At 33.4% G+C, this 18295-nt stretch overlaps 1 protein-coding gene across 1 annotated transcript; it reads right to left on the reverse strand.

The window, feature by feature from the left end:
* Positions 1-11740: 11740 nt before the first annotated feature.
* Positions 11741-16672, reverse strand: LOC123197920 (isocitrate dehydrogenase [NADP]). The gene is made up of 16 exons (XM_044612439.1): positions 16462-16672; positions 15638-15681; positions 15425-15534; positions 15036-15073; positions 14805-14882; positions 14675-14728; positions 14496-14597; positions 14224-14315; positions 14024-14127; positions 13845-13913; positions 13641-13756; positions 13464-13498; positions 12661-12803; positions 12412-12534; positions 12187-12278; positions 11741-11924 (listed from the first exon to the last, which is right to left on the reverse strand). Exons 1-15 carry the CDS (start codon positions 16508-16510, stop codon positions 12197-12199), a joined length of 1239 nt encoding a protein of 412 aa, XP_044468374.1. The 5' UTR covers positions 16511-16672; the 3' UTR covers positions 11741-11924; positions 12187-12196.
* Between the last annotated feature and the right edge of the window lie 1623 nt (positions 16673-18295).

Below are 18295 nucleotides of genomic sequence, written 5' to 3' on the forward strand. Positions count from 1 at the left end.
CCAATACCATTACTGAAGCAAGAAGTTTTCATAGGTTACCATCTTTCTATATAAAATTTATGCCTAATTTCAGCATTATAATGGCTCATATTACTAAAAGCATGAAAAAGAGTAGTTTTGAATGGTCCACGGCTGTAACCAAAGCATTTAAAAGGATCAAAAAGAGGTTATGTGAAGCTTTCATACTTGCTCTACCTTATTTTGACAAGGTGTTTGAAGTAGAGTGTGATGTAAATAGAGTTGATATTAGGGCAGTCCTCACTCAAGCTAAAAGACCAATTGCCTAATTTAGTGAGAAGCTTAATGAATCAAAAAGAAGGTACTCTACCTCTGACAAAGAATTCTATGTTATTGTTAGGTCCCTTGACCATTGAAGTTATTACTTAAGGCCTAAGTAATTCGTACTTTACTCTAATCATCAAGCCTTGAAGTTCCTTAGTAGCCAACACAAGATTAGTTCAAGGCATGCCAAATAGGTGGAATTTCTTCAGTCTTTCTCTTTTGTTTCATCTTACAAGCAAAGGTCTTCTAATATAGTTATCGATGCACTATCAAGAAGGCATTATTTGTTGTCTATTCTTGATGCAAGGGTTCTTGGTTTCTAACTCATGAAGGAGTATTATCAAACTGATGAAGAGCTTAGGGAGATCATGCAGAGGTGTTCAAAGGGAGTGTATCAAGATTATTTAGTCCAAGATGGTTTTCTCTTTAAAGGGTCTAAGCTTTGTGTTTTAGAGGTATCTTTTAGGGAGCTCTTAATTAAGGAGACTCACAGGGGAGGATTGGTAAGTTATTTTAGAATTAACAAGACCTTGGACATGTTTGAAGAGCACTTTAATTGTCCTAAGATAGTATGAGATGTCCAAGCTATCATTTCAAGATGTGGCACTTGCCAAAGGTCCCAGTCACATTTCAAGCTGGGTTCTTACATGCCTCTAGCAATTTCAGATCAACCTTAGGAGGATTTGAGCATGGATTTTGTTATTGCTCTACCAAAGACTCAAACGAGAAAAGATTCCATCATGGTAGTAGTAGATAGGTTCTTAAAGATGGCCCATTTTATTCCATGCACCAAAACCAAAGATGCAAGCAAAGTGGCTATGTTATTCTTCAAGAAGGTGGTAAAACTCCATGGAATTCCAAGAACCATTGTTTTAGGTAAAGATACTAAATTCTTAAGTCACTTTTAGAGAACTTTATGGAGAAAATTGAGGACTAAGCTAATGTTTAGCACTTTTTTTATCCCCAAAGCGATGCCTAAACTGAGGTGACCAATAGAACTTTGGGAGCACTCTTCAGAGTTTTGGTTAGCAAACATTTGAGGGATTGATACTTGAAGTTTACTCAAGCCAAATTCTCCTATAATAGAGTTCAAAGTGTATCAACCGACCACTCTCCATTTGAGGTAGTGTATGACATTAATCTTTTAACTCCTTTAGATTTGACATCTTTGCCTCTTGATGTTCAAGTTCGCAAAGAAGCCAAAGAGAAAGCAGCCGCTATAAAAAGGCTCCATGAGGTCATCAAGTTGCAAATTATAAAGGCCAATAAAGCTTACAAGAGGAAGATCAACAAGCATAGGAAGTCTTTACTCTTTCAAAACCAAGTGATTTGGTTTAGGCACATATGAGAAAGGAGAGGTTTCCTAATAAGAGGAAGAGTAAGCTTGCTCAAAAGGTAGATAAACCATTTGAAATCCTTGAGAAGGTTAATGACAATGCATACAAGATGAATCTTTCAGATGAAATAGGACGAGTTTTAGCTACCTTTAATGTAGGTGATCTTTCATTATATTTGGAAGATAGCTACCTTGAGGATTTGAGGGCAAATTCTTCTCAACCTGAGGAGGATGATACATACCCGACTCCACCACCATTGTTAGGTTCCAAACCTTCCTTAAGCCTTCATGTCATCCAAGAGCTTAAGAAGAATGAAGATCCTGCCTTTCACAAGCCAAAGGAAGCAATACATGCTTATTTTTTGCCCAATCTCACTTTTGGGCATAGCATCATTGAATAGACTCAAGATCCACTTAAGTGACTTGTTTTATTTGGCCCAAAAAAGTCTCAAAGAAAGTCCATCACAAGCCTAAGATGTCCAAGTCTTATTAGGAAGCCCATTGAGTCCAAAATTAAGTAATTAGTTACTTTAAAACTAAATAGGAAGTTGGTTGGTAAAGTTAGGAAACATGGTTGATAAATTTAGGGGAAAAGGGAACAACTTTTGTCTCCTAGCATATTAAGAAGAATGGAATTGGTCTAAAATGAGAGGCTTAGCTTAAATTATGTAAACTACTTGCTTGTAGTTGACTTTCATTAGAAAATTGTAGCTTTTGCCACCACCCCCTCATATATAAAAGGTAACCTCCCAATTGTAAAGCTTTAGCTTGCATTTTGAATGAATTTGTTGATAAAGCTTTGAAGCTTTTATCTCTCTTTTCCTTTATCCAATCATCATAGAGGAAGATTGGTGGTAGAAGACCCCAAAGTTTGTGGAATTATTCCTTTATGTCTTGGTTTCATTTTTACACCCTAAGAATCCAAAGTTGAATACATTTGTGTATATTTGAAGTGTATGCACTAGAGAGTTACAGAGAAATTACCAAATCTACCACTGACTTTTATCTTCATTTTAATTATTTTATCTTGTTCCGTTTTTGTGCTGTCATAGATCAAAAGATAACTCATTGTGTTGTGAATGCATTGATATAAGTCTGGTTTGGATTGGAATTTATCTTGGCTATCAAATTGAATTAATCAAAAAACTGCCATTTTCAAATAAACAGTGAAAAAAGATTTTTGTATTTTGGATGTTGTTGCATGTTTTGATGAATATGCACCACATGGACAATCTCTTAACCTGGAGTAATGGTAGTGAAGGCAATAACTATATAGCTTATAAACTTGATGGGGCTTAGGTGAATGGTAGTCGGATGACTAATTTCCCTTACTCTATTACTATCTTTCTTAACAAGTCCCTTTCCGACCATTCCCCTTATTTGGTCAATTACGATTTGAATAAAGAAAGGAGAAATGTTCCTTTCAAATTTTTTAACATGTGAGATTCATGGACATTGTTAAGGGAGGTTGGAAGGATAATATAGAATGTATAGCCTTATTACTAAACTTAAAAGACTTAAGTCGACTTTGAAGGAAAAGAGTTTTGGAACATCTCCATGAGAGTTCATGATGTTAGAGAGAAGTTGAATTGTGTGCAAACTAGTAGTCGAAACAATCTTTTGGATAGTGATTTGACTAGGGAAGAGAAAGAAAGGATTCAAAAGCTCAACTATCTTAGAAAAGCCAAGAAGTCTTTTGTTAAGCAAAAAGGCAAAGTCTAACAGCTTAAAGAAAGAGATCAATGCGTAAGATATTTCTTCAAGAGGCTTAATAGTAGAAGAAATCACAATTCCTTAAGGGGTATCCAACTTAAAGATGGATAATTCACTTTTGACAAAGAAAAAATCAATAAGGAATTTGTAGAATACTTCTTCAAGCTTCTTATCACCAAGGATCATGAACAATTTGAAATATATTAAGATCAAAAGGAAATGCTCTTGATATGGATAGCCTTATTTTGGATGAGGAGATCAAAAGGACCTTATTCTCTATGGACAATAATAAGGCCTTGGGTACGGATGGTTATGGTACCTTTTTGTTCAAGGAAGCATGGAAGGTGGTGGAAAAGGACTTTTGCAAAACTATTAAGCATTTCTTTGATTTCGGGCATCTTCTCAAAGAGTTAAATTGCACCATCCTTGCCTCAGTGCCTAAAGTTTCTAATCCTTCTTCTTATCAAGATTTTAGGCTGATTGACTATTGCAACACAATAAACAAATGCATTACCAAGATCTTGCCTAATAGAATCAAAGGTATACTCCTCAAATTCATCAACAAAGCCTAACCGACATTCCTGGATGCAAGACAAATTGGAGACAATATCCTCACAACTACCACAAGCCTTATAAGGACAAGAAATGCACAATCAAGATGGACTTAATGAAAGCTTATGATTCTTTGCATTACTTCCCATTCTTTCTCAGTGGGATATAAGAAAGAGCCTACATTCAGCCATCATTGAAAGAGCAAAGCTAACAATATTACTCATTTGTGTTTTGCAATTGATCTTTTATTGTTTTGTAAGGTCGATGAGGGATCGATTACAATGATCAACAACATCTTTAAGACCTTCCAATCTTGGTCTAGCCTTACTCCAAACAATTCGAAGAGTAACATATTTTTTTCAAGGGTAATGAATTATTAGAATACGATAATTAAGCAAATCCTCCAATTTGAAGAAGGCCAACTCCTTTTCAAATACCTTAGTATCCCCATTAACTCATCAAAGCTCACAGCTACATGTTGTGCTACCCTCTTGAGCAAAATTCTTGGACGCATCTCATCTTGGGCTAGTGGATTCCTATCATTTTCTAGGAGATTGGTGTTTATTAAATTAGTCTTCTATAGTATACAAAGGTATTAGTCGTCTATATTTATTCTTCAAAAATTCATAAAGAGATTTATGCTACCTTGAGATCTTTCCTTTAGAGTGACCTCATCCTTAATAGAAAGAAGAATAAAGTTTCTTGGATAGATATGTGTGTGCCTAAAGATGAAGGAGGCCTCAATTTATTAAGTAGCAAATAGTGGAACAAGGCCGTTATTACGAGACTTGTATGAAATATTAACTTTTAAGGTAGTTACTCTATGTGGATTGATTGGATCAAAGAGAATAAACTTAATGTAACCTCTCCTAACCAATAGGTGTGTTACAGAAAAACGACTAGTTCCCCTATTTTAGAGGGTTTGGGGAATTTTTTATTATGCCCTATAACACTCCTAATTAACAATTCACACAAACCAGTTCTACCAACCGACTGGATTTTCATCAACTTAATCACAATTAATGAATAAATAAATCATAGTCACTATCAGAAAAATTGCCACCCACAAGAACCTTATAACCAATTCCAATAATTAACACTATATATATATATATATATATATATATATATATATATATTTTCATGAGGATATACTAACCACTATATAGATGTACATGCACATCAATACAACAACCACATATATACATATAAAAACCAAAATATATACATATTCATCAATATATATATCAAGTATATATATATATGGATATATTCACATATATATCCAAAACATATAAATCAACAACAATATGGTGCATTCCTCCCTCAGGCTTATGTCTCACTAGTGCTCCCCGGGGAACCTCTTCTACAACTCTTCACCTGTAAAAAATATTAAATTAAACGGAGTGAGTAACCACGACTCAATAAGAAAATCATACTAAATACTCAAAGCATTTCATACTAGTATTAATCTCTTTCATACTCAGCATGTTTGGGCTAGTCACATACAATATAATTTTCCCTAAACGCTTAGTAACCACATTTCATAATTTTCTTCATTCATATATTTATTCTTTTCTTTACTATACAAGTTGGATTCACACATTATGATTTATGCATGTATGAGTGTCATGACTTTTCTATTTTCTAATCGTACATCTTTCTCAACTCTTTATCAGCTACATATGCTTGTATACATGATTCTAATACAAATGACTTTCATAAAAAATTTGTTAATTCTTTTTTTTTTTTGTTTATCAAATATTTTCATTGACCGGTCTAGACTACATATGACAGTACACGTAGTTACCCTCTCTTACACACATATTTCACTATTTTTCTTTGTTGTCTACACAGTACAATTGACATCTTTCTTTGTTCTCCATACAGTGCAACTGATATCTTTCTTTACTATCTACATAGTACTGCCAATATCTTTCTTTGTTGTCCACACAATACAACTCGTGTGTAAGGATTTTAAGTATATTTCCTATTTTCCTGTATCATATGAGTCATTATAAAATAAAAAACATTTGTTGTCTATTGTCTGAAAACATGCATGACTTAGGAAACGTTTTTCCTCTTTCTTTATTTTTTTGAAAACATGTATATGCTATAATTCCTCATATAACCATAATATGAAATATGCATATTCATTGCTTTTTCTCATTCTTTTCACTCCTTATCAAACATCATATCATTTTTTCATGCATTTATATATATCTCATGCATCAAATTAAGTTCAAAATATATAATATAGGCTTAACATAAGGGTTTTCACGCATATCATGCACATAATTAAGTAAAACTTAACCTACATCACATAAACTAACACTTCTACCCTTATGGCCAAAAATTACATGTCTACCCGTAATGCAAATTCTTCCATCAATTCATCATTTCTCACATACTCAATACACAAAATCAACTAAGCTAACCTTAGGAATAAAAAATATCTGAAATACCCTTATGGCAAAAAATTACATCATAAGTCCTAATAAATTTCTTTATTCTTTTAAGCATAAATCACCTTAATTCTATACCCTACACACTTATACAAGTAAAGGTTATTTGAATAACCTAACTCAAATTACTTCAAGTATGTAAAGTATGAAATTCTTACCTTTTCTTTGCTAATTAGGTGATTTAAGCCTATTCTCCTTCTTTTCTTCTTCCTAGCAACCTTAATCAACCAAAAACATAATCATCCATTAAAACTCTAAACTTGACATCTCTTAAAAATTAAAATTTTTTATTTTAGAACTTACCAAAATTGATAGATCTACAATTTTTATAACTGAAAGCTCTGGAAATTAGGTGGTTTAGCTAGGTTTTTTGGTGAACTTTTGGTTGAAGAAAACTTTAGTGAAGTTTATGGAGGATTCTTGGCCAAGAAAGAATACAATGAATAGTTTTGTTGTTTTATAACCTTTTTGGACTAATTTACACTTAGCGTTCTCCAAAAATGACCATTTTATCCCTAACCAATTACCAAAAACCGTTAGCACCATTATATAATTTCAAGTGTGTCATTCAATTTATATTTCCAGTTTGTCTCTTAAATCCTTTTAAAATGACTATTTTACCTCCTTTGATAATTATTACTCATTTAGTATTTTTTAAGAATTTATTCACAATTTCTTTAAACAACAACTAATAAAATCAACTCTATGGGTAATTTTGAAAGTAAAGTTTACTGGCATACTTGAATTTAGGTGTTACACTCAAAAGGAAGAGTTTCTAGGAAATTAAAGGTAACAAGGATAGTTTTTGGCTTTGGAGAAAACTTCTTTAGTTAAAGAGCCTTATAAAGGGGCAAAATCAAGAAGATCAATGGTAATTTTGAAGACACTTCACTTTGGCATAACAATTAGCACCCAAAGGGTAACCTCTTAGAGTTGTATGGAAACCGCATAATTTATGACTCAGGCTTGGGTATTAGAGCTAGAGTTAAGGAGGTTATCTTTGAGGGTAGATGGAGATGGCCCTCATCTAACTCTTCTCACCTTTTGGATTTGAAAATTACCCCTCATTGGATTCGAGTGGGGGTGAAGACACTACTATTTGGACAGCTAGTCCCAATGGAGTTTTCACCACCCACTTGGCTTGGGAGTATATTAGAACAAGAAGAAATACGGTAATGTGGAATGATCTCATTTGGTTCAAAACTCATATTCCTTGGCACTTTTTCATCTCTTGGCTTGCAATCTATTGTAAGCACATGACTAGAGATAAGCTTCTCAAGTTTGGACTTTGTGCTCAAGACACTTGCTTACTTTGTAATCGGGAAAAGGAAGACCTTAACTATTTATTCTTTAATTGCAGTTTTAGCAAAGAAGTTTGGTCTTGCCTCGTAGAACACACACCTTTTTGCCTTGGTTAGACTATATGTCCACATGTGCTCAAAGATGGAAGGATAAGAGCTTGAAGAATACTCTAAGTAAGTTTTGCTTTTGCGCTACAATATACCACCTTTAGAGGGAGGGAAATAGCATTATGTTTGACAAAAGTAGGAAGAACAAGGAAGCCTTAATCAACAACATCAAAGGCTTAGTCCAAGAAAAAAGCTTCAATCTTTCAAAGATTAGAAGAAGCTAAGAAAATGAGTTGTTAGCTTTGAATTGGGGTTTCCCTATTTGTATCTTTATTTGGCTTAAGTTTTGGGCTTCTGGAAACTTGTATTGTGTGCTTTGTAATTTCAACTTTTGTTGGCTTTTGGGTATGTCTTTTGTTTTTCTTCTTCTTGGTCTTTAGCTATTCTTCAGTTTAGTTAACATTCAAGTAGAATAGCACTTTTGGTTGGGTGCTTATTGTGTTTCGCCTTAACCCAGGATGTTATCCGTGGCAAGGTTTGGTTTTCTTTCCTAACCTGAGGGTTTGTCCCACAGGAGGCTCTTTGTGGTTAATATATATCTTAATTACCAAGAAAAAAGATATTAATGATATTTAATTATCCTACCTGTAGGTATATGTGGGTGTATGATTAATACCATGCATTTGTAATAATTGTTGTGTGTGTTTGGAAAAGTTTTAAGTTAACATGTCTCTTTGAGTGCATATTCTGGGTAGAGATGTGTATTTAGAGACAGGTGTTGCAAAATTTGTATAGAGAGAGCAAAAGAATTCATTTGGTATTCTATTCCTAGTTAATTCTGGTATCCTAGTTGTTTAAAAATTTTATTTGTTTTAAGAGTCTCAGTTTTATTTGCTTTAGGAATCTTAATTAAGGATATTATTTAAGTGTTTGGATAGAATAAGGAGTTGTTATTTGAATAAATTGAGTATTTAATAGGAACCTTATGTAATTAGGATTATTAGCATTAATAGCAATAATGGGAGTCCAAATTATAAAAGGAATCCTATTTTGCTACCTTTTAGTGTTGTTCTCTATATAAAAGGGAGTGAAAAGTGTTATTTATCTTTATTTCAATTATTATCAAAGCAATTAATTTGTTAAGTGGAGAATTTCTACCGATTCTTATCACCCTTCTTCTTTTTTTCTTAGAGTGTGGTGAATCAAACTAGTGTCTTGTTTGTGGTAAATTACCAAAGAAAAAAAATTCTGATTGTAGTAATATTCTTATCAAACAAAGGTTACTAGTTCTTCTTCTTTTTTTCCTTTGTTGGAGCATTGATTTGAACTAAAACCATCCCAAAATCCTTATGAACATTACTTTAATTAACTGCATACACAAACTTTAATTCTTTGCCACATTATCAGAGCCAAAATTTTGTGTATGTTCAAAACAGAAAGAAAAAAAAGAAACGAGAGTCATGGCAAAAGAAAACACACCAAGAGGACTTTCTTTGGAACGAGCATAAATCATGAGACGCCGATGAAAACAAGAAGGGATGAGGGAACAAATTGCTCAATTAACTCAAGCAATTGAAAGAATGACTACCCCACAAACACCATGAAAGTCTTAACCACCAAGGGGAAGTTATCGAGATGGTGTGGTGGAGCCCAAAATTTAGGATGAAGTGGAAGAATAACCATGGCAAAGGAGGCAACAATGAGATTCTAAAAATAATATTAAGATGATAATTCCACCATTCAAATGGACTAGTCAACCAAAGGAATACTTAAAATAGGTTTAACAAGTGGAAAAAGTATTTGAATGTTTCTAAGGTAACAAGTGTAAACTTGCTGCCCTTGAATTTATAGATTATGTTAATTTATGGCGGGAGAATTTGACTGCACAATGTAAGCCAAATCGGGAAGAGTAAGAAAATATAGTGAAGTATATAGATGAGAGAGAACTACTTGTAATTCATTGCGCCTTGACTTCTCAAATAAAGATGAATGATGAGCAACATGAAAACATATTCCATATTAGGTGCACCATTAAAAGTAAGGTATATGATGTATTTATTAATGGAGGGAGTTGTAATAATATTACATCCACCACATTAGTTGACAAATTGAATTTGGCTACAATAAAACACCCCTACTCGTATAGGTTACAATGGTTGAATGATAATGAAGATGTTGAAGTTACAATTTTTTTTTACATCATGTGTTGCCTTCCTTTTTGTTTTTCTTTTTTCCTTTTACGCTAGGAAAATTACACAAGGATGAGGTGTTCTGCAATGTAATATTAATAAATGCAAGTCACTGGCTCTTAGGGAGACCATGACAATATGATAGGAAGATAATACATGATGGTTGTCGAAATACTTACTCTTTCACAAAACAAGAGAAAAATATCATTCTAGCATGACTTAGCTGATAAAAACTACTAAAAGATCAACTTTTAGTAGAGAAAATGAATGCAATTCCAACCTTCGATTGTTTGTGTTTTGTGTGGATATTGAAGTGCAGGCCTAAGCTTGATCCAAAAGCGTATTCAACATCGAAAAACAAAAAAGCTAACAACGTAAGTATAATTTTGATAAATAACCTAAGAGTGTTTATTAATATGTTTGTATTGTAATCACTCTACAAGAGATCCAAAAGCATGTTTATATTATTCTACGATTATTTTAAAATTTTTAACTTCCGAATCCATTACATAGGCAATAAATCCTTACAAAATTTTATGTGTTTTTGCGAGAACAAGGTAATGGAGTATATTTCTAAATATCACTTCCTTCTTCTTGTCTGACCAATTGTAATGGTATAAAACTACGACAAGACATTGCCTAAGATGATAATCCATCTCAACGTGTTGCACCTCTTAAAAAGAAAAGAAGGCCAAAAGACTTATTCCTATCTAAGGCATATCGAAATCCTAAACTTCAACCCTTTAATTTTTAAGAACCCAAATATCTATTTATATATAAATTTATGTTAAAAATTTCAATTAAGATTAGAGGTAAAATCATTATTTACAAAAAAATTTTAAAAATAAAAGTTTTATCATATTTTCTTCTGCATATTTAAAAATCGTACATTTCCTCTCAACCCAAAGTTCGATAAGTGACAAATACCCCTTAAGGTTTGTTCCTCTTCTTCCGACGTTAATTTCTCATTCTCCAATTATCGGTCTTTCTCTCTCCCCCATTATCTCTCCCTTCAATCTTTCTCCCTTACCGCTCCAGTTGTCTTCAATCGAAGACAAAGATGAAATTATTGTTGTCTAAAATAAAGACACGTCGTCTTTATCTCTTAGACAAAAATCGTTCATCTTTGTCTCCGATAAAAGAGATAAGGGAAAGAGATTAGAGGAAAAGATAAAGAGAGAAGGAAGACAACCAACAATCGAAGAAGGAGAAATCATGTTGGATAAACAAAAATAAACCCCTAAGAAGGTATTTATTACTTTTTAAACTTTGGATTGAGAAAAAACTATAAGATTTTTAAATATGAAAAAATGATAAAATTTTAATTTTTTAATAAATAATAATTTTATCCCCAACTTAACTAAGAATTTTAATAAATAGATATTTAAATTTTAAAAAATTACTGATGAGAGCTTGAGATTTCATACCTCTGGTGGGAAAAAATCTTTTGGCATAAGAAGAATTAGGCAGAAGTAATTTCTATTAAAATTTTTCCATACTAGTAATAAAGTTACTGTGAAACCCTAATAAAAGTATTTTAGTCAGCCCGCGAGTTTCTTCACTAAAATGGTATAAAACGGCATGGCATTATAAAATTCGAGGATAGAACGCCAGGGAATCAGGGTCACCAGTGATTTTACAAATGATTCGAGAATTCTGTTTTGAAATAAATTACAAAATTTTGATATATTGCTTAGGCTAAATTTTATTATCTCCGCCTTTCCATTGAAATAGTTCCTAAAACCACCTAATAAATTCTTATAAATTGATAGAAACTTATCCTGCAAGGAGGTCAAGCAAAAAAATAATTTGGCACTAAAAATATAGTGCGAGTGTGCGACGGGTAAGGGGATATTTAAATTCAAATTCACGAGACTTTAAATTAAAAATAAGTTGAGGATCAACATAAAATCCCCTCTTCCAGTATTTAAATGAGAAAACACTACCCCCATCCCCTTTTTCCCCGTTTTATTATTACTTATTCTCAGCAAAGGCTCGAATCACCCCAGAGCATCTCAAACGACTTGCTTGTGTGCACCTGCAACCAATTTATACAGCAAACATTAACCGACATTCCTCTCCTGCACAAAAACATACAAATACTACTATTTTCTTAACATATACATATATATATATATATATATATATATATATATATATATATATATATATATATATAGAACTTCAGAAAATTTGGTAAGCAATATAATGTTAAAGTATGTTATCCAGAATTGTAAATTCCCAACTAGAGCTGAAACATCATTCATTGAAGTACCAAGCCAAGTTGACAAAGAACTCACAGAATTGTCCTTAAGCAGACAGTCTTGCCCTCAGCTCTGAAGCAACAGCATCAATGAACTCTTCAGTATTCAGATACTTTTCCCTTGTAACCCTACACCACGCATGAGCAGTTTATTATATAAATAAGAAAATGGGCAATCCTGTAAAGCAGAACATAACATAGAAAATAAAAGACACTAAAAGAAAAGCACATGTTTAAATATAGCAGTTTAGCAGGCACATACTTGGGTCCATGGATAAGAATTGCCAGATCCTTGGTCATCTTCCCAGATTCAACAACACCTATGCATGCTGCTTCTAGCTTCTCAGTGAAATCTAGGAGTCTAGTATTGTCATCCAACTTCGCCCTGTAAACAACAGTCTCAAAATTATCAGTAAAATTTCATAACAGAACTTGAAAAAAATTTTAATTCTTATGTTTTAATTAACATAATTAGAACTTTAAAAATGCCAGGCAATAATCTCATTCATACCTGTGTGAAAGTCCTCGTGACCAAGCAAAGATAGAGGCTATGCTGTTTGTGCTGGTTTCACCTCCCTTCTGATGAACCCTGTAATGACGTGTGACTGTTCCGTGGGCTGCTTCTGCTTCTATTGTCTTTCCATCAGGGCATACCTGGACATAATTCATACTCCAGTAAGTCAACTATGAAATTCACATAGTAAAAGATACCCAAAAAATATATATATATAGTGAGCTGTGTATTATCGTCAGTTAGTTTTCCATGATCCCAATTTAACGTTTTTATTTTTAACCAAAAGGATTCTAAACACTTCAATGAAATCAATACATGCTTTCTACATATTACAGCTAAATGCCAACTCCAAAGGAATCATTCCAATCCATTTCCCCAAGAGAAATTTTTCTCACATCAAATTCCAAAGTCTAAACCCTTGTGTGATTTTTAATAATACTGAGAAATCAGCAGTTTACTTTAAATTCTCGACTTTGATCAGGTAACAGTGTGCAACCAAATATATCTATCCAAGATCCTAAGTTGTCATCACCTTGAGAGAAAAAATAATTTTGTGGAATACTGTTACACGACTAAAATGCAAAAAAAAAAAATGATCAAGACAAATTTGCAAATGTTATATGCAACTACCAGAATTAGTTTAGATGATCTATGGTTAACTTAATAACTTGAGATATTTTACAGAAGGTTAGATCCAGATTATACATTATGAAACAAGAGAGTCAAATTTAACCATGCAAATGACTTAAAAAAGCATGTATTCAAAAAACTAAACAGAAGACCATTAACAGGATATGTACCAGTACTGATGTCATCAATCCAAGAGATCCAAAACCTACAGACAGGAAACTTGATGTTAGTGATCAATCAATGAACAGAATAGTGGATAACTTTAACTGTAACAGATTGCCAGTGAGTTATAGAGAAATACACAGAAGGCTCTGCAAGTTAAATCTCTGAAAGTTCACTAAACAAACCTTGAGCTAGAAAATCACTCTGGACATCTCCATCATAGTTTTTGCAAGCCCAAACATAACCCCCTTCACTTTTGAGAGCATAAGCCACCATATCATCAATGAGACGGTGTTCATACCTGCCAATTAAAAAAAAAACCAAATATTGGTAAGCATAAGTATACCTTCATAAATCATCAATATTAAGAAATCTATGAAGATAATTACCAAATTCCAGCAGCTTCGAACTGTGATTTCCATTTTGCCTCGTAAACTTCTTGGAATATGTCCTTGAATCTTCATTGAACAAAAAAATTACAATCTTAGGAAGTCCAACAAAAATAACTGAAGACTACTACTGCAAAAAAATACATAAAAATTACAGAATAATAATGTAGGCTACTTACCTTCCATCATATTTCTTAAGAATAGTATTTTTGGTGCTAAGGTAAAGTGGCCACTTTTTCTGATAAGCAGTGCTCATAGAAGCCTCAGCAAAAGATCGGATGGACTGCAATCCCAGAATAAATAAGAAAATTCAATCTGTTCACCCATAGTAAACAGAATTATGTACAAAAGAGTCACCCAGGATTTTCAAGATTCAAACCTCATCAGTGTTATACATGGATAATGCTACTCCCCCCTCGCCTGTAAACTTGAAGACCTCAAGCTCTGTCTTCTCGTCTTTTCCTTCTGGCACTGCACAAGAAATTTATAATTTATCATCCATAGCCACTCATTGTAAGCAAAAAAAGACAAACACTACAACAGAAACATTTGTAAAGGCTACAAAAAAAATACTCCTAGAGATAAATGCAGGCAGACGTAAAATGAAAAGATTATACGAATCTCAAAAGGCCTTTGAGAAAAAAAGATTACCAAACACCAATTTAAGTTTGCCAGGTCCTACAATAACCGTATCAGTCGCTCGATACTGATCACCAAAAGCGTGCCTTCCAATACAGATGGGTTTTGTCCACCCTACAACAATAACAAAGAATATAGCTTCACTAAATCATGGAAAAGTATAAATCCAGAAAATAAGGAAAAATAAATACCTGGTACAAGCCGGGGAACATTCTTGCAAATGATTGGCTCTCTAAAGACAGTGCCTGCGAACATTGACAGTTCATCAAGCTCCAAACAAAATGTTAGATGAAAAAAAGCAGCAAGTTCAAGCTTACTGACCATTCAAAATATTCCTAATTGTCCCATTCGGACTCTTCCACATTTGCTTCAAGTTAAACTCCTTCACACGAGCCTCATCTGCCAATTACCACAACAACTATCATAATGTCACAGGAACAATATCCAATGATGTTACCGAAACATTAAGAATCCGCATGGCTTAGAATCTCAATGGATGAAATAAATGTACATAATAAATGTACATTTCCAATTAAACTCAGATGTGAATACCTGGAGTAATGGTAGCACACTTGATTGCCACATTGTACCTAAAATGATAACAAAATTGTCAAATGAAACCCAAACAATGCTAATGCAATACCGCAATTGAGTTCCAATATTATTAAAATAAAATATTGCTTATACCAAAACCCAAAACAATTATATATGTAAGAAAAACATCTAAATAACATGTGCAATATTTCAGCAATGAGACTCTGAAGGTATAATTTTTCTATTTTATTATTAGAATATTCTGACAGATCAAATAAAGTTTAAAACTAACAAGAAAAAATTAAAATAATGATAATTTACCATTCCAATAGTGATTAGATGAAATAAAATCTTCTATTAGAAAGTAATATTAATTCTAAAGAAATTACAAAGTCACAAATTCATACTTGAGAGTGGCTTCTGCACTTTCAATTGTAACTTTGTCATCAGTAGCATCACGATGTGGAAGGCCAAGGTCAAAATACTTTATGTCCAGCTCCAGAAAAGGGAAAATAAGCTGCAATTTTAGAAGAATAAATATAAGTGGATAAGCAATTTCCTCCATGTTTCAGCCAGAACATATATTCATAGCATTAGAATAAAAATAAATGTAAAATTACCTTATCCTTAATTGATTTCCAGAAAACACGAGTCATTTCATCACCTGTATTATAGAAAACACAATAGTACAAGTATCAGAAACTCAAGTCAGCTCACAATTCTCTTCTATCAATTAAAAAAATGTTTTAAACATAAAATAACCACCAAACATAAACCAAAAGTGCAACAATTGATCTGATAGAAATAACTAAAAAACATTATGCTTCCGAAAATTCAAATACACATATATATCTCCAACAACTCCCGATTTCGTGAAGAATGTCAAATCCACGACAAATTATTCTCAAAGGGAAGTTTTATAAAATGATTACTCAAAGTCTTAATAGTTCATAAACCAAAGGCTTTGGAAAATTGAAGTAAAACTATTCATCAGATCTTAAGTCCACTGAAGCCAAGATATTTAACTCAGAATTAGATCCAAGAAACCTCACTAGATCACAGCCTACATAAATAATAAAAGCTGATTTCTTCATTTTCTTTTGCCAGTGATGTATACAAGACTAAAATAGCTTATCAAATATATCTTATGGACAAAGGAAATCAGGTTCGATGAAATAACTATCAATCGGGAGGGGTGCACTTCATAAGAAAAAAATTATATAAATAAATGGGTCTATCAAGTATTCTCATAAGAGCGCTTTAAATTTTTGAAAGCATCCATTGCATGTAAACAAAAATATATTCAAGAATCAAGTAATTTTTAAGTGTACGATATCTATAAGATCTAGATCTGAGCTTCAAAGTTGAACAAGGATGAATCAGTAGATTCAAAGAAAACGAAACAGAAAATAAAGAGTGTAACAAAGATTAAGAGAAGTCTCACCATCCATCTCAACGATGGGGTTGGCAACCTTGATCTTTTGGAACGCCATTTTCGCCGTTGATGTGTTTTGGTTAGAACAAACAGAGAGAAGCAAGTAGAAGAGAGCCGGCTGGGTTTGTCTTTCCAAGGCCGCCGAGAGAAGGAGTTCAGTATTTAGATTGATAGGGGTTGACTAATACGGCCTTGGCAGCCCGAAATGACTGCATGCTTCATTCCATTAGGTATTTGCCGTTATACTTTTCGCCTTATTTTTCATCTTATTTACTCGATTGCCAGATTATCCCTCTTATTTCATAAATATATAAAACTAAGATGGTGTTTTGATGAGGGAGAAGGACTATTTCCCACCCAACTTTTGATGCACTCTCAAATTGGCACCCACGGCAGATGAAAATCCAGTTTTCCCACCCGTGAGCTGTTAAAATGGATGATTTCTATTTGCATAAGGGTAAAATGTCTATTTTACCCTTGTTAGATGAAATGACAAAAATACCCCTCAATTTAATTTCTCAAAATTAATGTGAGAGTTTTACCATTCACCCCCCTTAGGTTTTAGAAACTAACATTTTTACCCCACGGCAGACGACAAAATACCCCTCAACTTTAAAAACTAACATTTTCACCCCAAACCTAGGGTTTCCATATTTTTCAAAATACAGCCGCCCCCCATAACTTTCAAAACTAGCATTTCACCCCCATTCTCCAACTTCAACTCCGGACGTCTTCTCCGGCGTCGTCACCGGCCTCCTCCTTCTCCTGGTGCGACGGCGGTGGTGCGACGAAGAGATCTTCCTCTCCTCATCGCACGGTGCGACGAAGAGACGGAGATCCCTTCATCGCACGATGCGACGAAGAGACGGAGATGGGGGGCGTCGATCTGGAAGAACAGACGGAGATGGGAGATCTGGAAGAACAGACGAAGACGGAGATGGGAGGCGTCGATCTAGAAGAACAAACGAAGAGACGGAGACGGAGATCTGGAAGAACAGACGAAGCGTCGTCGTCGTCGAAGCGTCCCTCGTCGAAGCGTCGTCGTTTGTAGTCGTCGTCGAAGCGTCATCCTTCGTCGTCCTTTGTAGTCGGAGATGGGAGATCGGTCGAATACGTCGACCGTCGATGGTGGCCGGAGAAGGAAGTAAACCTCAAGGGTGCAATCTAAACTTTTCAAACTTTGAGGATGGGTTAGTTATTAGTTTTTAAAACCTGGAGGGGGGAAACGGTAAAATTTAAAAATTTTAATGTTTTAAATAGCAAATGACGATTTTGCCCCTGTCCCTAACTGAAAATTTAGACGGCAGTTTGATCACGGATGGAAAAACTGGATTTTCATCTGCCGTTGGTGGCAAGTTGAGAACGCATCAAAAGTTGGGTGGGAAATAGTCCTTCTCCCTTTTGATGATGGCAACGGTAAAGTACCTCGCTGCTCATATTATCTAACTCCTTGTAGTCATTTAAATATTGTTAAAGTAATTTTAATTTTTTAATTTTAATTTTATTTGTTAAATTTATAAAATAAAAATATTTTATTTTTAATTTATATAATAATATTATATACAATGAAAAATTATATAGACTAATGTAACATTAACATAACAAATTTCATATGTTTAAAGTATCTACCGTATTAGTATCATATCAATATTACATTAGTTTATATAATTTTTTTGTGCATACAATATTATTGTATTTTATAATAATTATATGTAAAAATATTTAAGTGAAAAATATTCTGTTATTCTTTTACTACATTTAACCAAATACAATAATTATTTATATCTATCAATTTTTATTAAATATATTAATAATTTATATCTTTCTAGTAATTTTTCATCTT

This window comes from Mangifera indica, chromosome 15, assembly GCF_011075055.1.
Source record: "Mangifera indica cultivar Alphonso chromosome 15, CATAS_Mindica_2.1, whole genome shotgun sequence".
NCBI lineage: Eukaryota > Viridiplantae > Streptophyta > Magnoliopsida > Sapindales > Anacardiaceae > Mangifera > Mangifera indica.

Excerpts from the sequence above, each read along its gene's own strand:
- LOC123197920 (XM_044612439.1), bottom strand. The coding sequence starts at position 16,510 with ATGGCGTTCCAAAAGATCAAGGTTGCCAACCCCATCGTTGAGATGGAT. Across the intron at positions 13,914-14,023 it reads CTTAAGAAATATGATGGAAG|ATTCAAGGACATATTCCAAG; the intron begins GTAAGTAGCCTA and ends TGTTCAATGAAG. Across the intron at positions 13,757-13,844 it reads TTCGAAGCTGCTGGAATTTG|GTATGAACACCGTCTCATTG; the intron begins GTAATTATCTTC and ends TTTAATTGGCAG.